Raw genomic sequence first — 23,836 nt, 5'->3', positions numbered from 1 at the left:
CAGGGGTAGAGCTGTGCTCAATAGGCCGCTTGCCTGGCCCAGGGAATCGTTAGATTCAATACATTGTTCAGCTAAACTGCCTGTGGCTCTTTGAGGTCAGATTATCAACTGGCAGCATTGTGGGGGGATTAGCAGCATCTCGCTGGGGACTGCGAATTCCGGTGCTATTTGCATGTTTAAGGAAGGGCTCCGGTGCCAGCACTCGGATGTGCGGGCAGGAATCCGGCAGCAGGGAGGAGCTGGGAGAAGATGGGGAAAGCAGCCCATCCAGCGTGGAAGCCAAGGGGGCTTGGGCAAGGCGGATGGATGCAAGGACCTGGCCTGCTGCTGCTTGGGGTCAGTGGGGAAGTCGGGGCTCAGTAGCTGGTGGCTGCTCTGGGGTTCAGGGCTTCGCTCCCCAATGGGATCTGCAAACACAGGGGCTGCAACCACCATTATCACATGCTCACCCACATGGTCAGAAGCAGCAATGGGGAATAGACTGGAGGGAACAGTCCCTTCCGGGGGAAGGAGCCGACGGGCTTCCTGGCCGCTAGCCTCTGGGATCAGCCCATTGCCCAGCAAAGCGCATCCTTCCTTTAGCCAACTGGCTGCCCATCAACGAGGAGCAATTTAGCAATAAGGAACTTTGCCTGTAATTCGATCTTCTGTCCTCACCCTGCCATCACCCAGAAGAGCAGGGCCCCTCTATCGAGCTCTCAGAGCCAGGCTGCCTGTCTCGACCCACTGCCAAACGGTTTTCCCAAACCCTCCCCTCTCCGGGAATGCCAGGAGTGACTCAGGGGCCGGGGAGCCTGGTGGCCCCAATGGGCTGGCTAACCCGGGGCCAGTTTGGCAAGAGCAGGAAGCCGAGGGCCGCGCCCGGAGTGCCAGGAATGGAATGCGGGGCAGCCGCCCGTTCAGAGGGACGGCCCCGCAGATCCCACTGGGCAGCATCCATCTTGGCTCCGAGTAGAGCAGAGCATGCTGGGATCCAGCCCTCTCTGCCAGCCTCTGCCTTGACAAGGAGGGAGAGGAGGCCGCGAAGCTGAGCGCCGGACACGGACAGCCCGCACTGCAGGAAAGGCTGGCGTGGGACAGAGCCCATCCAGCCTGTGCTCGCCAGGAGCCCTTCCTGGGCTCAGCTCCTCGATATATTGGCGCTGGCAAGGCTGGTCTCGCCCGTCAGGGCAATAAAGACACTGACACCGAGGAGTGACTGGAAAGCGAGAGAGTGGAAGGGAGGCAGCCGTGGGGTCGTGGGGAGGATTGCTAAGCTGAGCTCCTAGCCCAGGGCTGAGCCCAGCACTTGGCATCCCGTTCCCAGCCCTGGGGCTTTTCGCCCAGCTCAGCGCAGGGCCAAGGTTTCCCCGAAACCCCATCTGTCCTCACCCTCCCGGCTGACTCCACACTGAGGAATGTTGTACAACAGAAGGGGAGTGAAGGGAGCCACTCAGCCCGATCCTGCAGAGGGGCAGCTGCGTGCCAGGAGTGTGCGGAGCTCAGGCACAGAGCCTGGGGCAGCTCCCAGCCAGCCTGTGCCCGCGGCAGAGCCCCTGGGGCAGGAGGAGACAGATGCTAACGGTCTCACACAGGCCCCTGCTGGTGGGTTGGGGGAGGGGGAGTGCTCTCAGCATCAAGGAGCAGGAGGCACAAGGGGGCAGGACCCTCCCTCACCACGTGCTGGCATCATGCTCAGAATAAACCTGCAGACACTTGGAGTGGGAGGGGGAAATAGGCCCAAAATATCCAGGGGACAATTTCCCAGTGGCCCTGCTAGTGACCGGTCCCCTATCCGCCAGTCAGAGCTCCAGTGCCCGGCTGGCCGGGGTGAGCAGGGGCACGGTGGACTCAGAGGGCAAACAGCAGCCACTAGGATGGGGACGCTGCCTTCCAATGCCCAGCGGTGGCTCACAAGGTCAGAGAAGCGCCAGGCCGAGCAGGGCAGGATTGTTCCCTGTGCCCAGCCTGGCTTTAGAGGAGGACCCCCCCGCCCCCCGCATACACCAACAGGGCAGCTCCCAGAACGGCTGGGTAGCTACCGCCTTTGCCCAGCCAGCCCTGGCTGCGCCTGCAGCCGCTGGCTCTGCATGACTGAGCGGCCCAGCGAGCCGCTGTATTGTCACTCCCCTTCCGGGGGTCTCCAGCAGCCCCCCCACACCCTTCCATTTCCATGACAAATGGCATAGGACAAGGGACCTCCAGCGGAGTCCAGACGGGGCTGCTCAGCAGAGACCTCGCAGGCGGCCACAGACAAGACGGCCAGGCAGCTCTCAAAGGCATTTTTGCTTGGTGAGGCAATGGCACTTGTGGAGGGGTCATTCGGGGACACAATGGGAGCAAGGAGACCCCTCCCCTCCCTGCATCTCCGGAGTAACCCCCCACCCTGCCCCTGCCCCTGCCCCTGCCCCTGCGATGGGGCTTTGCATCCCCCAGCCACAATCAGAGGACAGGGATTGGGGCTGCTCCCAGCAGCGCTCCGTGGTGCTCTGGGATTCTCCAGCGGCTCTCAGCCTGGGGGTTGCCAGCCTTGGGGCAGGGGTCCTTCCTTCCCCCTCCTCTGTGGCCAGGCTGACTCGGACACACTGAGCTTCTGGGACGGCGGGGGGTTGCTGGGAGGAATGGGGGGAGGGGATTCGAACCACGATGGCTCAGCTCTCACATGGGGTCTGCTAGGAATGGAGGCAGAGGGTGGGGGAGGATGTAAAGCAGCTGGGGCTCAGCTCCCACCCCAGGGGGCAGGCTCCTGGCTGGATGCAGTCAGAGTGGGGCAGGAGAGCTGGCATCTCCCACCCCTCTGTCTCCCCCGGCCCTGAGGACAGGATCATCGGCCCGACCTATTGCAGACCCAGGGCCTCACTCTTCCACACTCTCCTCCCCCAGGCCTGGTCCGGCTCCTCTCTCTGGATTCAGGGCCCCAGCCAGCCCCCCTTTCCTTAGCATCCCCATAATGCACCACCCCCGGAGACTCCTTCCATATGCCAGGGGATACGGAGCCTGGGCAATGGGGGAGGGAGTGTGCTATGGAAGGGGCGTAGGGGTGCTTCGCTGTCATGGCTCCAGCTGAGCACCCCTTCTTAGCCACTCACCGGCCTGCTAGGAGAGGAGACAGATTCTGGATCCTGGGTGTTTCAAGCCTCTGCAGTCTGAACGGAGTCCAAGCACTGTTCCTACGTGAGGGCCTCTGGGCACACTCCTGGGGTGCAGATCTTCTGTCCAGCACCCCATCCTGAGAGCTATGGCCATGCAGTCCACTGCCGGGCCCCTGGAGCCTCCCACAGCTGATACACACGCTCTATACCAGAGCCCCACCTGTGAGCCTGCTGCATCGCCTCTCCAGCTGGGCAGGTGGTAGGTGTCAACGCCTCGCACACACTTTGCGCCAGACTCTGAACCACCGCTGCTCTTTACTTAGTAGTATAAGAAATACACAGAGCGATGCAAACATCAGAAACCCTACCTGCATTGCCCTGCCTCAGTTCCCCCCCCCACACTCCAGAGCATTCTTTGGGCTGGGGTCAGGCTCCTCTGCCATTCAGGGTCCTCCTGCTGCAATGCGTGGCTGGGTTGTGAGACATGGAGCCTTCTCCCACCAGCTCACCTCCTCTGGCCTCAGCCAGCCCACGGCCTCCCCGTCTCCTGCCCCATGCTTCCTAGGGAGCTGTTAGTCTGTCCCTCCCCCCATAAGTCCTTTGTGAGGACACACCCGTGGAGCACCCCTTTGTGGCCAGGCGTAATGTCACCGGTGTCCTCCAGCCAACACACATTATGTTCAAGCCCCTTCTGGGGTAACCAAATGGCAACCCAAACAAGTCTGAATAATTCTTCTGCCCCCTTGGGCTACTGCAACCTTCTCTTCTGCTTCCACTTACAAACCCTGTCTCAGAGCTCCCCCCAGGAGCCTCCCTGGCCCCCCAGAGGCTTCTCTTCCTACCAGAGTCCTGCCCTGACCCCTTTCCAAGGCCCACCACAGGGATCAGTTCTGACCCTACCGCCTTCCTCAGCCTGCCAACTCCGGCCTTCTCAGGGAGGGGGGGATCTTCCTTCCTCCTAGGTCCTCTCTGTTCAGCTGAGCACCCCAGCTCCTTATCAGCCTAGCTCCACCTCCTCAGGCCAGAAGACATCAGTTCCTCAGCCCGCCAGGTGCAGAGCATGACTGATTGGAGTTCTTTCCTTTGCCCAGCAGGTAATGGGGGTTAAGCCCCATCACTTCCTTTTATAACCTTTCAGTCCCTTGGTCCAGTGACTCCTGGATCCGAGTCGACAGGTGATCACCAGCCCTGACCAGGAGGCTTCCTTGCCAGGTGCCTTCTCCCCTGGCAGACCAGTTCCCCTGGATGGGAGCCAGTCTCCTGCCTGGCATGTGTGTATTAGAATGGAGGAGCATCCCAAGTTAACGACCCTCTGTTGGCAGCCCTCTACCAGTCCCCTTGGAATTTCAGTCCAACATGGAGGTAAAGAGGCAACAACGAAGGCAGCTAGTTCCCTCCCCCTTCCCAGTGGCGTTGGCAGCACAGAGAGAGTTCTGAATCTCACCGACAATTCATACACGCAGCTCCCCCAGTTGTCACCTCTTCCTTACCCCAGAGACAATGTGAGGTGAGCTGGGTCCCCTTCCCTGTGCATGAGGCAGCCTGGGGCCCTCTGCCTTGGCAGTCCGTGTGTGATCTGCCACAGGACCCGCACTCCTGCCTTCCTTGCCAGACGGTGTTTTGGGACCCACCAAACTGTTATTTCTTGCCCTGTTCCTGGGAAGAGGCAGTGTTCCTGACCGGACAGCAACGTAACACAAAGAACCACGTTCCCTAAGCTGCCCCTCTCCTGCACTGCCCTCTGCCCCACTGGCCAGTGGGTCTCTGGAGCATCAGTCCCCAGAGAAGTGGGATTCTGGTTACTCTGGGAACTGTCATTCTGAGAACGCCCAAGTGGAAAACTACAATGTAGATGGAGCAAGAGCAAAGAGGAGCAAGTGCGCAGAGCCCTCCGCGACCCCGGGACGGTCAATACGCTTGTATAATAACCTCAGTACGTATTGATCGCTCCTCTGCAGATTAAGTCACTGCTGTATCGCTTGCTTTTTGCTGGTTCCTGTGGATACTGGGAGCAACCAGCCTCCCAATCCTTATGGAAAAATCTATGAGTTAATTATGATTGTGTCTGCACGTGCTAAGCTGGCCCAGCAGAGAGTCCCTAGTCCTCAAGGCAGAGACAGCGTGTTCCTCATTCTCCTCTGCACCGAGTGCAGAGCTCAACCACAAGGCAGCTCGACCTTGAGACCTGGGAGGCGGCTGTCTCTGGGCATGGGTATGTGTGGGGGTTACAGGCAAAGTCCCCCCACCTTTTCCCAGTGGGATCTGACCGGGAAGATGGGGATATGATCCCAGAGGCAGCTTTGCACATGGATCGCTGCTCCCGCTCCGGCCCCTGGAATGCTGCAGTCTGCGGGAGCTGCGGTGCCCACGGGTGCTCAGCACCTACTGTTCATTAGTGGTTGCTAGGTGCCCAGTGCCTCAGGGTGCCAGCAGCCAGTGAGAGCGTGTGCGGATGGGGTGACCCGTGGGTCTCTGCTGTGAATTGGCCCAGTGCCGTGCCAGCAAGGGAGAGGCACCAAACTGGGATGGATTCGGGGTACAGATCAGGCGCAAGGTGGCTCGAGCTGCCAGCCCAGGCTGCGCCTGCCTGTGCCGCTGAATTGTGGCTTTGGGCCGAGCCTGGCGGTCCTTGCTCACTCAATCTGTGTGTGCCAGCAGGAGCAGGGGACGCACTCAGGGAGGGCCGCTGCGTTTGGGGCTTTATTCATACGGAGCATTGCTCTTTCCTGGTCACCTCCTGCCGATACACTCCTGAGCCCCCGGAGCTGGGCAGGCCCGAGCCTGGGACACAGCACAGGTTCCTAAAGGGGGCTGGAGGGAGTGCAGGGGCAAAGGGCCCGTTCCCCTCTCTAGCCCTCAGCAATCAGGGGGAGCGGCTCACAGCGGAACGACCCCCCTGCCCACACACAGGAGTCGGCCTCTGGGGCTGCGCTGTCTCATCAGCAGTGTTGGAGCAAAGTCTAGAGCCGGCTGATGAGCTGGGCACGTTGGCTGTGTCCGGACGGGTCCCCGGCCTTGTGCTCTGAGCCAAAAACAAACAGGAAGGAGGTCGGGGCAAACATCAGGCGGTGCTGAGATCATCGAGCAAAGTACTCACTAGGGCTCTTTCCCTCTGCCTGCCAGTGCCCGGGGCTGCTGGTCACTCTCCTCTTGTAGCCAACACCCAGCAGAGCCCCTGACAGGCACACAGCTCCATCCCAGAGCCCCTGACACGCACACAGCTCCATCCCAGAGCCCGACACACATACAGCTCCATCCCAGAGCCCCTGGCACACATAAAGCTCCATCCCAGAGCCACCCAGAGCCCAACACGCACACAGCTCCATCCCAGAGCCCGACACACATACAGCTCCATCCCTGAGCCCGACACACATACAGCTCCATCCCAGAGCCCGACACACATACAGCTCCATCCCAGAGCCCCTGACACGCATACAACTCCATCCCAGAGCCCCTGACACGCACACAGCTCCATCCCAGAGCCCGACACACATACAGCTCCATCCCTGAGCCCGACACACATACAGCTCCATCCCAGAGCCTCTGACATGCATACAGCTCCATCCCAGAGCCCAACACGCACACAGCTCCATCCCAGAGCCTGACACACATACAGCTCCCCATCCCTGAGCCCGACACACATACAGCTCCATCCCAGAGCCACCCAGAGCCCCTGACACGCATAGAGCTCCATCCCAGAGCCCCTGACATGCACACAGCTCCATCCCAGAGCCCCTAACACTCATGCAGCTCCATCCCAGAGCCCCTGGCACGCATAAAGCTCGATCCCAGAGCCCGACACACATACAGCTCCATCCCAGAGCCCCTGACACTCATACAACTCCATCCCAGAGCTGAGAGGCCCAGCCCATTCATCCCAGCGATCACTGTCCCTTTCATCCCTGAGCTGGGGGATAGATAGATAGGGGGTGGATGGGATAGGTAGATAAATAGATAGATGGGGGTGGATGGGGATCGATAGAGGGAGTGGATAAGGATCGGGGTGGCTGCTGCTGTGGGTTCTGCTCTGCCGTAGCCTCAGCCAGGGATGTGGCGAGCATCCAGCTGTGGCTGTGGGTGGCTGGGAGGCCGAGTCACCCCTGGCGTGTGAGTTTCACCATGTGTGTGTGGGGGGACAAAGGGACCAGCTGGCCGCTCCTACCCCGCCCCGGCGTGGCCACACACCCAGCTCTGTGATGACGCTGGGCAGCACCTATCATTAGCATCTCAGTGTGATCTCATCATGGCCTGTGCGGGAAGCCAGTGTGCCAGCCTTGTTGGGCAAAGCTTACAGCAACAGCATTAGCTCCGCCAGCTTCTCCCTCAGCTCTCGCCCTCTGTGCCCACTTAGCTGGGCTCTCTCTCCCCTCCAGCGCCCCTGCCCTGAGAAGGGCACCCGCTCCCTCTGGGCCATTGCTCCACAGCACTCCTGGGCTTCTCTAGGGCCGGGGGAGGGGATCCTGCCCGTCAGGGCCTGGAGTTGGGCTGGAGGGATCCCAGAGCAGGCCCTGGTGACTCCTTGGCCCCGATCCAGCCTGGCACGCTCCCTACTCCTTGTCACCAGACCCCGCAATCGTTACTGGCCTCCTGCCTGACCCCCCTTGTCCACCGCCTGGGGGAGCAGCTCCCTACGCAGCAAGGACAGTGCATCCCTTGGGAATCTGCAGCAGGGCCGGCCCCTCACTCTCTGCCCTGCCCTCGCCCACCTGGAGTCCATGGCCCAGCGTGAATTCCCAGCACATTCAGCTCAGGCTGGGCTCTCACCCTGCCACCAGTGCCAGGGAACCCAGAGCCGGTGCCACTGGCCCAGTGCTGGGGGTGTGTGCTGGGGGCGGTACCCGAGTACTGCTCTGCAGCTGGCGTGGCAGGACCCTAGCTCAGAACTCTGCTTGTCCTATGGCTCTACCTGCTTCTCGGGCCCACGGTGCCTGTCCGGTTCCCAGGGGCACCCTCGTACCTGGGCGGCTGGGGAAGGACTCCCGCAGGCAGGCAGCTTGTATCACTCCCTAGAGCCAAAGGCAGCGGCTGGAAACGCCAGGGCTTATCTTCAGTTTGCTGGTGGAACAGATGCTGGCGGCACTGACACACAGACTCACAACCTCTGACACCCTTGTGCACCCACGTGCATACACGTTCATCCACACACCCAGTGCTACTCACACAACTGGTCACAGCCATGCACACGCCCCATTTCCCATCACCCTGGAGGAGAGGCAGCTCTGGGGCTGGCTGCACTCAGACGCCCTGGCAGCACGGGGCTCAACCCCACTTGGCTGACTGGTTTCTCTGGAGTGAGGGCAGGTTTGGGCTGCAGGGCCAGACTGCCCCAGCCTTCACCCCAGCACTCCCCCCATGCCCCTCCTGCATCACCCCGGGGCCGTCGGTCCAGCCAGCAGGGCCCAGGGCCCTTTCAGTAGGGTTCAGGTGTCCCACCAGGTGACTCACCCAAACTCCACTCCGCTCACTCTGCTCTGCCAACCCAATCCCCAGGAGCCCTCCCATGGGATCCAGCACCAAGCGTCACTCCCCGCCCTGACCGGCTGGGCAGCATTTGCTGTGTGCCATTAAGCAACTTCCATGGCACACCCCAGAGGCAGCTGCATTTCCGTGGGGGAGCGAAAGGATCCTGCGGCAGCCTTTCACGGCACCCAGAGGGAGCTGGGCAGCACCCCAGGCCGCTCAGATGGAAAGTGCCGTAGGAGAGCCGGCTCCATCCCAGGGACAGCATCTGCCTCCACCACGTGGCCCCCAGTGCCGCTGCTCCCTGCGTGGCACCGTACGCCCGGTGGGTACCCAGGCCCGGAGTCTGGGGAGAGCTGAGCAAGGAGCCCCGGCCTCCCACTTCTCTGCCCACAAGCCCCAGCCCTGAGCCGTTTGGCAGGAGATCAGCCACAGGCCCCGACGCACTGGGGTCTGCAGCCCTCATCCTTGGGAAAGTCCCTGTGGCAAGGGGCAGAGGCTGGTGTAGCCTGACCTGTCCCCACACAGGGCCTGGCACAGAGGGGAGGGGGCATCCCTGGAGCTGGCCATCGCCTGGCCCCAGCTGCTCCTGCCAGGAAGGGGGCTGCACCGCCTGGGATGCAGGAGCACAGAGCTGTGCCATGGCATTGTCCAACCAGCCCTGCCAGCCCACACCGGGCAGGCCCAAGCCCTTGGCAAAGGCCCCGCCGGGTCCCTTTCGTTACCCCGCTGCGTGGAAGGCGGAGTTGGGTCCATGCTCGCTCCAGCCCCATGGCAGCCCAGGCACAGCCAGGGCCCTGCGCCATCCTTCCCCTGCAGACAGGACCGAGGCTGGCGTGAGACTCCCTATGGCTCAGCCCAGACCCCGCTCCCCACAGCTGCAGCTCAGTCGCCGCCTCAGTAACTTACAGAGCCGCAGAGGGAGCAGCCGCGAAGGCAGCGGGGCTGGGCAATGCCCACACCGGGTGCCAGGGCTAAGAATTGTCCCCCCGCATGCCAGGGGCCAAACTGCCCCCCCGTGCCATGCCCCAAATGGTCTTCCCCCACCCAGTGCCCTGCTCCACCCCTGCTAACATAGAGAAATCAACGGAGGGCAGGGCTAGGGCGGGCCGTGTGTGTCGGAGGGACGGGCGTGCCAGTCTAGTGACCACACAGCCAGCCCCATCCATCCCTGCCGGGCCTGAGGGCAGCCCTACCCTGGTGTGGCACTCCCGGCCTCCCGTGCTCCCCAGCTCTGGGGAGGTGCACGTGGCCAGTGACTGCGTTCCGGCCTGGGCCCTTTCCACGGCCTGCTCTAGTCCCAGGGCCGCCCCTTCCTGCTGGGGCTTGCTGACCTCAGGCAGCTGCGGGACTCCCGGTCCCTTCCTGCCCATTGTGTGTGTGTGGGGTACATGCTGCCAGGCGGACGGGGGAGAGCCAGCAGGGTTTGTCATCCCCCTCCCCCCACACATCCTCCATCCTCCCCCTGCACTGTCCCCCTCCCCCCAGCACGGCTCCCGTGTCCATCCCCGTCCCCTGGCGCCGGACTGAGCTTGGTAACTCATTTCATACGGGGCACTGCTGCCAGCCCTTGGCTCCCCCTGCCCTGGGCGGGCCTGCAGGGCTTGCCCAGGCAGGAACAGCGCCTAGCCCCGTCCCTGAGCCAGCCAGCCCCCGCCTCTATTCAGCCAGACAGGCGGGGGCTGCCCAGGGGAACTGCTCCTGCCCCACTCACCCCTAAGCCAGCATGGCCCGGGCACAACGGCACAGACGGCCCTGCTGAATCCCGTTGGACCAGGAGCAAGTGCTGTCTGGAAACCAAGCTGCCCCTGGCGGACGCACGGGCCCCACAGCAGGACTGGGCTCAGCAGGAAACGGCTTGGTCCCTGCAGCCTGCCGGAGGGGAGGGGATGTGGGCTGGGATCATGCCCTCCTGTGCCAGGCTGGGGGGAGGGAGCTGGGCTCCAGGTCTCTCCTGACAGGTGGCACCTGCGGCAGCAGGGCCCTGGCCGACCCATAGCCGTTGGGCTGGGAGGTGGCAGGGCTGCCTGCTCGGCCAAGCTCCTGCCCCAGGGCAGCGTCCACAGCAGGGTCGCTCGCTGGGCACAGCTCCAGCCTGGCTGTGTGCCCATCGGTGAGTCACTCTCTGTGCCTGGGCTGCCCTGTCTGCGGTGGAGTCTGGGGGTCACTGGTGCTGCGAGAGCTCAGCGATCCAGGCAGAGCCCACGGGGAAGGGCGCTGGAGAGACCGGCCCAGACGGAGCAATGCCCCTGGCAGGGGCGAGCCCAGGGCTGGTACTTGCCCTGCTCTGCCCCAGTTCGCAGCCCCTCCCTGCACTTGGCCAGAGCCTGGCTGGGCTGTAAGGAAGGGGGGAGCCACCCAGCGGAGAAAGGGGGGCATGACAGCTGGGAGGAGGGTGCCTGGGGGCAGGGCAGGTGGGCACGTCCCACCCCAGTGCCAGGAGATTTGTGCCGCTCCTGTCGCCTGGGCACAGTGGGGGAGACGTGGCCCCCTTGGGGGTGCTGTTGCTGGGGGGTCAGGGGCCTGTCTGAGAAGCACCCCTCTGGTCTGGGGGAGGCTCCTACACAGCAGGGGTTCGACCAGCACCCAGGTGGGCTCAGTGCTCACCAGAGTGTGTGGCCACATGGCCCATGCAATCCCGCCAGGACCCCCTCCAACCCCTGCCATGGCTCCAGCGCCCCCTGCTGGCCTGCAGTGCGTGGCTGCAGGTGGGGGACAGCGCTGCCAGGCCCCGGCAGGGGCTGGCGGAGAAAGATGGGGGAGCCCAGTCCCTCAGCACCCCCATTTCCAGCTGCAGCTTCCATAGGAGTCAACACTGGGCAAAGTTTATTGTGCATCGAGTGAATGAGCTCCCATTGTCCCCCATACAGCCAGCCAGGTGCCGGGATGGCCCCCCAAATACAGCCAGCCAAGTGCCAGGCTGGTCCCCCCCGTACAGCCAGCCAGGTGCTGGGACGGCCCCCCAAATACAGCCAGCCAAGTGCCAGGCCGGTCCCCCCAATACAGCCAGCCAGGTACCGGGCCGGCCCTCCCAACCCCGATAGAGACAGCCATGTGCCCCCGCTTCCTGGTACAGCCAGCTGGGTGCTGGGCCAGATCCCAATCCCAACGCATATGGCCCCATCCTAGCCCCCCGCAGTACCCATTCCAATGCCCCAGGAACTGTGCCTGTCCCTAGCAGCGGCTCAGGGGTCGGGTGGTGCCGGTCACAGTGAATTCTGCCCGCAGGACCTCGGAGCTGGCACGTGTCTCCTGGCCTGGCTGCTGCCCGCCCACAAAGAGCGTGAAGGCGCCCGGCTCCAGCTGCCACTGCTCGGCCCAGACGGCGCGCTGCCCGTAGGTCACCAGGAACAGCAGCTTCGCCGCCCGGCCTGCGGCAATGGGCACCCGGCGGAATCCAACCAGCTGCCAGCGGGGCACCGGCACGGAGGGCTGTGCCCAACGCAGGTACAGCTGCACCACCTGCAGGGAGGGGAGCGGTGGACTAGGAACAGCAACGGGGAGCCAAGCACCCAGGGCAAGGCCAGCAGGGACCGAGGGGTCCTGCCAGGTGCTGCTTCTCCCTGGGCAGCGTCACCCCTCAGGGACAACCTGAGACGACGGCACTGCCTCACCCCAATGCCACAGGCGTCAGCAGAACACCACCTCTCCTGACCGCCCCGGCCCCACAGGGGAGGAGCCATCGGAGCTAAGTGCCGGCCTGGCACAGGGCCCACATGACAACCCCATTCCCCCCACGCCCCGCACCCGGGGCAGGGAGCGCTCTCACCTCTTCACCATCCCTCTGCCCAGTGTTCTCCACCACCACGGAGACGCTGAGGTTGGCGCAGAGGGGCAGCGCCGTGGGGCTCAAGGCCAGGTCCCGGTAGTGGAAGGTGGTGTAGGACAGTCCGTAGCCGAAGGGGTAGAGTGGGGCCCTTGGCCCATAGTACCGGTACGTGCGCCCCTCCATGGTGTAATTCTCCATGGCTGGCACCTGCAGCCACAAGGGAGGGAAGACGTCAGCCACAGGCTATGGTGCCACGCGGGCATGGAGGGGGCCACGGTGCCAAGCTGGCCTCAGGAATGGGTGGGGGAGCTGGGGGTCCAGGGCCACACAGGCTATGGGCCCATGGAGGGATGGCCACAGCTGCAGGGCCGTGCCAACCCTGGGAGTGGGAGGCAGAGCTTACAGCCCTGTCCTGTGGGGCTGGGGCTGTGCGGGGGGCTGGGCTCTGCAGTCGCAAGGGAGGTGCCGTGGGGCTGGGAGAAAGGTCAGGTGCTTCCTGGATCGAGCGTCACCATGCCAGGGCAGCTGGCGTCCCCCACTGGGCACCCAGCAGATTTCCAAGCCCCCAGCACCAGTGCCCCTGGGCCTTACCTGGTCCATGCCAGCTGGCCAGGTGGCCGGGAGCCTGCCCGCCGGGCTGGCCCCCTCTTCCCCCAGCAGCACTTTGACGATGGCGATGCCCGCGGCCTGCGCTGGGAAGAAGCACGCCAGGATGGCGCCTACTCCGTGGTGGGCCTGGGCCCAGCCCACGTCCAGCGGCCCCGCGTTGAACAGCAGCAGGATGACAGGGCGCCCGATGGCTGGAAGGGACAGGCCAGGTCAGTCCAGAGCCCGTCCCCTTGGCATGGCAGCTTGGGGGACGACAGCACCCCGGGAAGCCCGTGGGGCAGCGCGTACTGGGGTCTCACCCCTAGACCAGGCCGACCGAGGTTGGTGATGCTCTGAATACCCCAACTCTCTGTCCCGCTGGGCTCTTCCGTGGGAGCCCATCACTGTGGTCTCTGGGCCATCCACGCGCAGGGGCAATGGGGAGAGGGGCCCCCCCGAGGGTGGGCTGGGCTCAGCCTCAGGGGGGGCTGTGCCCACACATCCGGCCCCCTGGCAGCTCCTCACGGGTGCCCAGATTCCCACCCCCTGCAGGCCCCAGGGTGCGAGTGTGCCCCAAACCACCTCACCCCAGGCCACGGCATCCTGCAGCAGCTCCTGCTGGCGCCCGGGCAGGGACAGGTCCCATCGGTCTTTCGCCTCTGTCTCCAGGTCAGTCCCTGAGCAGGAAGAGCCAGCGCCAGTCAGTTGTGATGCCCCTGCCCGTGCAGTGCATGTGCCTCATCTCCACCCCTGACCCGGCGGGGACATGATGTGGGGGGAGCATCCTGGACCCCCTGGCCGAGGGCGCCACGAGGCCGGCAGGGCTCCTGGCGGAGCGTGGAATTGTGGCAGTTGCCATGCTGAGGAGGAGCCCATGCTGCACCCTTTGGGGAGCAGGCAGCCCGGCAGGGGGCCCTGGGCCCTACCCGCCTTGGGCACTCGCGGGCTGTCTTGGTGGGAGGCGCGTCACACAACCAGCAGCCTGAGCCCTGGGTCCGCAGGCCCAGCACTGCCCCCATGCCAGGCTCTGCCACAGCCTCTTGCGGATGGTGGCGGGGGGAGGAAGGCAAATGCCAGAGCGGCTGAGCCCACTCCCTCAGATCCAGACCAGGTCACCCATCACCGCCCGGGGACCCTGCTGCCCCCCCAGCCTGCCCTGGCCCCCCGTACCTGTGCCCAGGCACACCACGACGACGTCGGCTGCCCAGACCGCCTCCTCCACCTCGCGCGGCGAGTAGAGCAGGCACCTGGGCTCGCTGCAGCCTGCGGCGAAGCTGACGTTGGCCGGCAGGGTCTCCAGGCCCCTCCTGCACCGGGGGGACCAGCCTGCCATGAGCTATGTCGCTGATACAGGGGCCGTTGCCACGGCACCCGGGCACCCCCCTCTAGATGGAGAATCCGCCCCCCTGGCAGGGCCGAGTGGAACCAATGGGCAATTCTGCAGCAGGTGGGAATGGGGGAGTCCCACCGATGCCCCTTTGCCCTGCGGGTTGCCCGGCTCGGACCAGGAACCAAGCGGTGCCATGTGCCCAGCCCGCAGAGCAGAGAAATGCCTCCCCGGCCAGCTGACGGATGGAGCCTGAGCTCCGGGGTTGGGGGGTCCCAGTAACCGATGGGAGGGGGGTTGCTCTTGCCCTACCTGGGGGTGTAGATGTACTGGGGGTCCGGGATGGGTGCGTAGTCCCCAAACAGCACCCTGGGGTTGTCGGCAAAGGGACCAACCACCTGCGAGGAGGGGAAACAGCCGAGGGTGGGACAGGAGCCGCCGCTCCACCCTGGCAGCCCCAGGGCCCAGGTGGCGCACAGAAGCCAGGGGGAGGAGGGCCGGGGGGGCCATGGAATGAGCTGTGTGGGGCAAGCGCTGGCCTAATGCAGCCCCTGGCAGCTTTGAGCCTTTCTCTGGGGGAGGGCCTGCCGTGCTGCCCCCCACCCCCATGCAGCGCCTGCCGTCTCTGAGCCCCATCGAGCAGCGCCCACCCCAAGCGCACCTGTGCACTGCCCCCCCCGTGCAGTGTCCCTCCGTCCCCAGGCCCCACTGAGCAGTGCCCACCCCCCCATGCAGCGCCCACTGCCCCCGATCGAGCAGCACCCACTCCAAACCCCCCTGTGCAGTGCCCCCCACCGTGCAGTGTCCCTCCGTCCCCAGGCCCCACTGAGCAGTGCCCACCCCCCATCGAGCAGCACCCACCCCAAGCGCACCTGTGCAGTGCCCCCGCTCGCTGTGCAGCCTCCGTCCAGGCCCCCAGGTCCCACTGAACAGCGCCCACCCATCGAGCAGCGTCCACCCCCCATGCAGCGCCCACTGCCCCCTATCGAGCAGTGCCCCCCCACCGTGCAGTGTCCCTCCATCCCCAGGTCCCACTGAGCAGTGCCCGCCCATCGAGCAGCGTCCACCCCCCATGCAGCGCCCACTGCCCCCCATTGAGCAGCGCCCGCCCCCAAGCCCCCCCATGCAGTGCCCCCCCCCGTGCAGTGTCCCTCCGTCCCCAGGCCCCACTGAGCAGTGCTCACCCCCCATGTAGCGCTCACTGCCCCCCATAAAGCAGCGCCCACCCCCCCATGCAGCGCCCACTGCCCCCCATCAAGCAGCGCCAGCCCCAAGCACCCCCGTGCAGTGCCCCCCCCGTGCAGTGTCCCTCCGTCCCCAGGCCCCACTGAGCAGTGCCCACCCCCCATGTAGCGCTCACTGCCCCCCATAAAGCAGCGCCCACCCCCCCATGCAGCGCCCACTGCCCCCCATCAAGCAGCGCCAGCCCCAAGCACCCCCGTGCAGTGCCCCCCCACCGTGCAGTGTCCCCCCGGTCCCCAGGCCCCACCACACCTTGCTCCCTCTTGCTGTCATGGGCCAGGCTCCAGTGCCTGCCAGGACCCGCAGTCTGCACAGGGCACCCTTTGGTACTGAAGGGTGGGGGGCTGCAGCTTGCTCCAGGGGGGTTTGTCCAGGGGGGTTTGTCTGCCCCTGGCAGGCTGTCACGCAGTCCCCAGCCGAGGTGCCCGGTGTGGGGCAGGGAGCCCCAGTGCGGCCGCGGTTCTCTGGGGCAGGTCTGGGGCAGGGCACGCAGTGACTGAGGATGCCAGGGCCCGTGTGCTCTGCCGGGTGGTCAGCACCCCTGGGGCATGCGAGCCAGGAAGTCCCAGCCTGGGGTCCCCCGTGGCCTCCCAGCCACCACGGCCCCAGAGGATCCCCCCACCCCAGCCCCGAGCGGGACACTCACCGCGATGCGCTTGCCGGCCAGGGCCTGGGCGCTGAGGGGCAGCATCCCCCTCTCGTTCTTCAGCAGCACAAAGCTCTTGATGGCAGCCTCCACGGCGAGGCTCCTGTGGGCGGGGCTCTGCACGGCGCTCAGGTCGAGGGCGCTGTAGGGGTTCATGGCAGGGGGGTCGAACTCCCCCAGCCGCAGGCGTGTGTAGAAGAGTGGCCGGACCCGGGCCCTCACCGTCTGCAAAGGGCAGCGAGAGCCCGTTACACCGGCTAGGGGGCAGCCGGAGCGCCGATCTGGGGGGGGGCCGCTGCAGCCCCACATCCCAGTCACACCGGCGCAGGGGCTGGCTCAAGCTCTCATCCCATATCCACTCTCCCGCCAGTCCCAGGTACACCCAGTGCTCCCCCAGCCTAAGCAGGGTGACCCAGCCCAAGCAAGTCCATGCCCTGGGGCCCGGGGCCCTAGTGATGAGCTTGCCGGCCCCCTGCCCTGCTCCGGTATTGTCACCCCACAAGGGCGGGGGGCGTCCCATCCACGCTGCCCCAGAGGCTCTCACCTCCAGCGTGATGTTGCCCTTGGCCACAGCCTCGCTGATGCTCATGAAGACGTTCTCCGTCAGGCTGAAGGACAGCTCCAGGTTGCAGCCAGCGTTCACCGAGGCTGCAGCATGGCGGAGAGACAGGAAACAGTGTGTTACCTCTGGGCTCAGCCTCTGCCCTCCCTTTCCTCCCCCCAACCCAACCAAGTAGCCTCTGTGCCTGCCAGGCTGGAGGCAGTGAGCTCAGCTCTTGAACTGAGGCTCCAGCGCCCTTGTTAACTAGGCCTCATGGGCCCTTGGGAAGGGGAGCAGGAGGGGTTGTTCAGAGGGGAAACTGAGGCACAGGCGTGTGTGTGACTTGCCCAGGGTCATGCAGCAGGTCAGTGGCGGACCTGGGAATAGAACCCAGGAGTCCTGACCATCAAACCAGTGCCCAACCTTCTCCCTCCCCCACCTCCGACACCCCACCACTGACTATGCCCCTGCCCTCAGATGCCAGTTCTGCTCTAGTAGTACCAGCAGCAGCTGGGCCCTGCCCTGCTCCCAGCCCAGGCAGCTCTCGGCCAAGCGGGGCCAGGCTCCTGGGCCGTGTGCATCCACGCTCACCGATGGCCGTCTCCAGGAAGCTGTGTGTGTAGCGATGGGCCAGCATGATCAGCTCCACGGCCCCCTCGTCGCTCACCACGTAGCCCTGGAAGCCCCACTCTGCCCGCAGGATGTCTGTCAGCAGCTTCTTGTTGGCGCAGGCGGGCACGCCGTTGATCCTGCCGGGTTGGGTCTGGCAGTTATTGCAATGCCGAATGCAGCCACCTCTGGGGTGGGGCACGGCAGCTGTTTAACAGTGCCTGGCAGTTTGGGACAGGAAGTGAAGGACAATGCTGCACTCAGTTGGAATTGCAGGGGGATTTACTTCAGCAGACTGTAACTGCCCACCTGGGAACCCCAGGCCACGGGGCTCCCGCCCTGACTCCCCCGGAACTGCCATGAGATGCGTGCAGGGGCACTGGCTCAACAGAGACGTGGGTGGAATAGCGCCTCCTCCTGAGCCACTTGGGGACTCCACCCAAATCCCAAACAGAGCCAACCCTGCTCAGCTCGAAAGCTGTACAGCTGCGGTGCGTTCAGGCCCGCTTCCAGGGCAGAGGGGTGTGTGTGAGAACAGCCCTCGTCGCCCCCAGGAGAAGCTAATGCTGAGCACGGGCAAGGAGCGGCCTGCAGCAGGCAGAGACCCCTGCCCCATGCACAGCCCCCCAGCCGCATGCCCCGTCTCGGTGCCTGTCCGGCCGCAGGCCTGCCTTGCCCGGTACCTGTTGTAGCTGCACATGACGCTGTAGGAGCCAGCGTGCACACAGGCCTGGAACTGGGGCAGGAAGGTCATTCTCCAGTCCCGCTCTTGCACCTGCAGGACGCAGAGCACTCGGTCAGGGCCGCGAGCCTGGCGCAGACCCCACCCCCACCCCGTGGCCCCCAACATCAGCCCCGGCAGAGCTCACCGGGACCCAGGAATCTCTCGGTGCCAACTGGCAGAGAGCACAGAGACACCACAGAATCGTACAGGGATGCCCTAGGCCAGACATATGCACCCAAGGGTGGCACGTGAGGTCTCTCCCACTGGTTGTAAATGTGTGTACGGGTCATACTTCAGGCGTTCTGTATCTACACTGAAAAATATGTTCTGAAGATAAGGCAGATCACCAGGAGGTGACACACCTCAGCCAGGTTCCTGGCAGGCAGGGGGTGACAGAGGCTCATCTATCTGTCTGGTCACACGCGTATTGTGCATCGTAGGTCTTACAATGGATGCCTATGTGCACGCCAAGCCAGGCACCAGGTGTAGGATTGTGAAATCTCCAGGAGAAAAAACCTACAGGAAAAAAAAAATCAGCCAGGAGTGGCGGGGGCGCTGCTTATGACTAAGATCAAAGGATTAGGCTGGTATATCAGGTACCGCAAGGAAACGCACAGAAACTTTCGCCTAGCAGGCAAGCTGACAGCGTGACTCGTCTCCTGAACGAAGATCACAGCCAAGCCTGGAAGGATGGTGGGTGAGCATTGCTCTATCAGGCAGAAAAGGAGCTGGTTCAACAAGCCTGGGTTCTTCACACCTTCAGAGATCCCAGGGCCAGAAGGGAGCACTGGGCTCCAGACAGGCCCCTGTACTGCGCCGGCCAGAGACCTGCCCTACAATCGTTCCTGGGGCAGATCTTCAGACAAACTTCCCACGTGGATGTGAAACTGACCAGGGATGGAGACTCCCCCCACCCCAGGCCTGCTCTAGCGTGTGTGTGACGAGTTTATCTGAGCTGGTTTCCATCACTCAGCTTGCTCACTCCAATCTCTGGGCTGTGTTAAACGTACGTTCCCTTGTTCTCACTGCCCAGGGCTCGGAGGTGGAACTGGCCTGCTCCTTTGGGAGCTGCAAACCTGTGACTATTGCACGCGTCCAGTGGCTGGAGTGGGCCTATTGCTAGCGTGTAATCAGCCAGCGTGGCCTGTGGGGCAGCGCTTGTGGCCAGTGGAGTGGGGGAGCTGACCCCCAGCAGGCACAGACCAGACCCTCGCGCTAAGGGTCCCTCACCGCCCTGCGTATCGCCAGGGAGCGTCGCACTCACCTTGGCATCAAAGCTGAGCCTGGAGACGGGCACGTTCTCGGGGCCCCCGTGCACGCTGAAGTGCTTGCAGCCGGCGCTGGCCTTGACGTAACGGGGGTGGTCGCCCTGCAGCCCCTGCACGAATGCCACGGCCAGCTCTGCGCTCAGGAACGGGTCTTCGCCGTACGTCTCCTGAGGACAGACACACACGTTGCTGCTGCCGCCCCCTCCCCCCCTGCTGCTGCTGGGGCGCTGGCTGTGGGGATGCAACCCCTGCTCCCCCCGGCTGCCAATTCCCCGCCTGCCCTTCCAAACAGTCCTGGGGCAGCCGCCGCCTGGGGACCTGGGGGAGAGCGGGGGGGGGGGGGCGCTCTGCAGTCCCTCGTGGGCCCACTTCTCAGACACATTAGTGCCAGGGGCGATCAGGGCAGCCTTAGCACAGAGACCAAGGGGCCACAAGCCACGGGGGAGAGGGAGGGAGCTTGCAGGGTCTGCCAGAGGGGCCCTAACACATCTGGATTCAGGCAGGGAGAAAGTGCGGGGTGTGTTGGGAGAGGATTCCAGGGCACACACCGCTCTGCCGGTGCCCCTCAGTCCCACCTAGAGCCCCTGCTCTCCCCGTCCTCCCACCCCAGCTCTGCCGGTGCCCCTCAGTCCCACCTAGAGCCCCCGCTCTCCCCGTCCTCCCACCCCAGCTCCGCCGGTGCCCCTCAGTCCTGACCCACAGCCCCCTGCTCTCCCCATCCTCCCACCCCAGCTCTGCCGGTGCCCCTCAGTCCCGACCCACAGCCCCCTGCTCTCCAGCCCTGGGCTCCCCCCACCACAGCTCTACCGGTGCCCCTCAGTCCCAACCCACAGCCCCCTGCTCTCCCCGTCCTCCCACCCCAGCTCTGCCGGTGCCCCTCAGTCCCACCTAGAGCCCCTGCTCTCCCCATCCTCCCACCCCAGCTCTGCCGGTGCCCCTCAGTCCCACCTAGAGCCCCTGCTCTCCCCGTCCTCCCACCCCAGCTCTGCCGGTGCCCCTCAGTCCCGACCCACAGCCCCCTGCTATTCCAGCCCTGGGCTCCCCCTCCCCCACCCCAGTCCCGGTCCAGCTGTTACCTGGTTCCTGCCCCACAGCGGGTGTCTCATGATGTTCAGCACTGGGCTGAAGCAGCTGAGGCCTGTGTGGTCGCCGTAGCTGCCCGTGGACATGAAGTAGTTGTGCTTGGCTCTCACTTCCGTGGCAGTGGCATTGGCCACGCGGTGGATGAGCTCGGGGCTGTGGGGGAGGGGAGAGCAGCTGAAGCATCGGGGGATGAGCCGGGGCTGTGCCCAGAGATGGCACAGGTCCCCTCAGTGCCACAGCAGCTGCCCCTGCCCTGGGCAGAGCTGGGGCAGGCACATGCCCAGGCACAGAGCCTGCGCTGGTCTAGGCCCCAGCACGGCCTGGGGGGACATGGCAGCACGGAGGCCCCCCCTGTTCAGACAGTACCTGAAGGAGGCCGCCAAGCCCAGCGCTTGGGGGAAAGCCGTGGCCCAGCCGGGGGCTTCCCCATCCCCCCTCAGGCACTCGGTGTTCCAGTTGTAGGGCTTGATCCCCAGCCGCTCAATGGGGGGCGCTGGCCCGTTGTACTTAGCGCCACCTCTCGCCATCTGTGGGGCAGACCCCCCCAGGTGAAGCAGGGCACTGAGGGACACATGAGGCTGGGCACTCTGCCAAGCGGCTCCCTCGTTCGCCCGGCCTGGCCCTGCAGAGAGGTGGGGCAGCCGCACGCTCAGCTCCTCCATGCCAGCTCTCATTCTCCCTCCCAGCAGGAGACATGGACAGGGCTGGGGAGGCACCATCTGGGGGGATCTGTGGGATGGGAGATTCCAGGGGCACCCAGCTTGACCCACCCGCTCCAATTCAGACACCCCACCCCACTGGGCTCCCTCCCAGCTCCCTCCCCTCGGACCGAGGGTCTTTATAGGGTGCCCTGCCAGGCCCAGACTCCCCCAGTGGTACGCCGAGGCCCCAGGGATGCTGCCCTTGTCTCACCCACCCCCCACGGGGAGGGCAGAGGCTGTCGCCGCCCCACAGAGGGGATGCAGTGGTCAGTGCGTTGCTGTTCTGGCTGCAGAGACCCTCTCCATACCTGCAGCACCAGCTCCCCCAGGGTGAGCCGCCCGATGAGGTCGTCCAGCCGCTGCTCCCAGGGCAGGGTGGGGTCCCGGAATGGGTAGTCCTGGGCCAGGCCCAGCCCTGCCCAGAGCAGCAGGACCACAGCACCGAGCCAGCACATGGCGCTCAGGATCCAGCACAGAGCACCGGCTGAGGAGAGAACACATCCATCCATAGCACCTGACAGCACCAGCCCAGGGCCCGGGCACAGCTGGGGCGGGGGCTGGACTCGCAGCTGGTTCCAGCGAGGCTGAGCGCCCCCGGACCAGGTTCCTCACTCGGAGGGATCCCCATAAATCCGTCTGGGGCTTCCCACAGGCTGCACCGGAGCTCTCCAGCCTCAAACATGTCGTTTACCAGCGGGGCCGGCCCCCAGCCCCGCACACAGCAACAGAGTGAATTACTGGCAGCCTGGCCACGATCCTGGGGCGCGTCCCAGGTCGGTGCTGCGATAACAACCCCAGACCCATGGCACCAGATGTGGCACAGCTGCCCCAGACCCATGGCACCAGATGTGGCACAGCTGCCCCAGACCCATGGCACCAGATGTGGCACAGCTGCCTGCCACGCCCAAACTGGAGCCCCCAGGCTCCGTCAATTAACCACACTTGGCAGGAGCGGGGAACCCCCCGCCAGGGACCGGGGAACCCCGCTAGACGCAGCCCCCGAGACCTGGAACGGGGGTGACTGGGGAAGGCCTGGGGCGCCTGGCAGCCCCCCCTTCCCCGCAGTGCAGCGGGGCAGAGCCCGACCCTGCAGGGGGGCAGGCGAACCGGCGCTCGCCCCGGGCGCACGGGGCGCTCCCAGCTCCGGGCCCCGCCAGCGCCCCCCGGCGTGTGCCCAGCTCCCCGCCCCGCCCCGCGGGGTCAGTCACCGGCCGAGCGGGGCTCGCTGCGCGCTGCGGTCCGATGGTGGCTGCGGAGCGAGGATCACGAGGGCTCCCGGAAGCCCGGCGGAGGGAGGCGGCGCTGGGGAGGAGCGTTACGCGGAGGGGATCCGGGACACCCCCGCAGCGCGGGGACGAGCCTGGCGGTGCCCTCGCAAGGCCGGGGGCCGGGTCACCCCAGGCTGCTGTTCCCAGCAGAGCCCAGCCCTGCCCGCAGCTCCTCGGGATCATGCCCCAGGACTGCGCCTTGCGCTGGCTGCAGGCGGGGCTGAGAGGTGACCCCGGGGCTGAGCTGAGCCGAGCCAGGCTGGGGCCAGACCCGTGTCCGTGCGTACTGAGGCCTGGCGCCCCTTCCCAAGCAGGCTGGGCTGTGGGTGCAGTGCCCGCCATCCCTGCTGCGGAGGGCCAGGAGGCCAGGCCCGCTGGAGCCGGCTCTCAGGGGCCAGGCAGGCGAGGGCAGGGCAGGAGTCCTGGCAGCACTTCTCACTTGGATCGGAAACCCCAGCTGGACGGGGGAGCCCCGGCCTGGTTCTGGGCTCACGCCCCTTTCACCCTGGAGCGAGCGCCCTGAGCCCGGCGGGGTCATCCTGCCTGTGCCGGGGGAGAGGAGAACCGGCCATCGTGCCTTGGGCATCTCGGTACCGGGATCCAGCCGGACTGGCCTGGCGAGGCCAGCAGAGGGCAGGGCGCACTTACATCTCAGCCCCTGGCAGCAGCTGGGTTGGGCACAGCTGGTGTGACGGGGCGCATGCCTGGGTACTCAGCCTCCAGGTGGCACCATGGGGAGCGGGGTTCCCGTGCTCACTCGCCCCCTTGGCGTATCATGTCCCCCTGCGCCAGGCTCGGGGGCCGTTTTTATCAGAGCCCGTGGAAGCTGGGGTGGACCCAGTGAACTCCCCAGCACCCTACAGCCCTCATCCTACAATTTACCTTCTTCCCCTATCCAACATCAGCTGGTTGCGGGGCGCTGACTGGTGGCCAGATGTTACTCACATCTGGCAGTGCTCACAGCTGCTGGGGAGCTGGGCTGGAGAGGGGGGTGAACTTTCTCACGTGTAGACGGGATAGTAACAGCAGACGCTGCCTCTGGAGCAGCATCCTCTCCGGCTCAGGCTGTGCCCTGTGAACCCCCTGGAGCTGGTAGCACCACCAGCCAACACTTTGTTTCAGCTTCCCATTTGCTCAGCCTCTCCCTTGCCACAACCCCCTGCAGCCCAGCCACCGGGGGAGAAGCAGCCCATTACAATTTACTTAATGATAATAGGGATGAAATTGCTGCACGTGGTGGGATTCTAGGCAAAGGCCACTGTCCTGATACAGCGCACTATGAGGTCAGAAATGCCAAGCATAACCCACAGCTATAAGTGTTGATGTGGGGCTAGTTTATGAATTTGCCAGTGGGCCAATTAGATTTTCAAGCTGAAATCTAACAAACTAGATGGGCTGCAACATTTTTCAAAGTGGCTAATGCTGCAATGGAATTTAAATAGGAGAACCTCTTTTGCTGAGTCCAGAGAGCGTTAGCAGGCTAATTTTAATGCTAGGTTCTTTTGAGATCAGCTTTTACCTGGGAGAGTAAAGGGGCTG

The 23,836-nt window shown here is 64.8% G+C and overlaps 1 protein-coding gene across 2 annotated transcripts; it reads right to left on the bottom strand.

Moving 5' to 3' along the window:
• Positions 1–11,334: 11,334 nt before the first annotated feature.
• LOC123355557 (probable beta-D-xylosidase 7) lies at positions 11,335–22,331 on the bottom strand. Of its 2 annotated transcripts, XM_044998162.1 has the most exons (15): positions 22,238–22,331; positions 21,338–21,513; positions 20,695–20,855; positions 20,322–20,481; positions 19,242–19,412; positions 17,937–18,028; positions 17,236–17,393; positions 16,648–16,751; positions 16,104–16,328; positions 14,528–14,613; positions 14,059–14,195; positions 13,476–13,565; positions 12,892–13,100; positions 12,301–12,507; positions 11,335–11,993 (listed from the first exon to the last, which is right to left on the bottom strand). In XM_044998162.1, exons 2-15 carry the CDS (start codon positions 21,482–21,484, stop codon positions 11,706–11,708), a joined length of 2,235 nt encoding a protein of 744 aa, XP_044854097.1. In that variant the 5' UTR covers positions 21,485–21,513; positions 22,238–22,331; the 3' UTR covers positions 11,335–11,705. The 2 variants fall into 2 exon arrangements, with proteins under 2 accessions (XP_044854097.1, XP_044854095.1); XM_044998160.1 differs by lacking the exon at positions 22,238–22,331 and having other exon boundaries at positions 21,338–21,993.
• Between the last annotated feature and the right edge of the window lie 1,505 nt (positions 22,332–23,836).

Source organism: Mauremys mutica, chromosome 23 (genome assembly GCF_020497125.1).
Source record: "Mauremys mutica isolate MM-2020 ecotype Southern chromosome 23, ASM2049712v1, whole genome shotgun sequence".
NCBI lineage: Eukaryota > Metazoa > Chordata > Testudines > Geoemydidae > Mauremys > Mauremys mutica.
The sequence above is the reverse complement of the archived record's forward strand: the minus strand, read 5'-3'. Positions and strand labels throughout refer to the sequence as shown.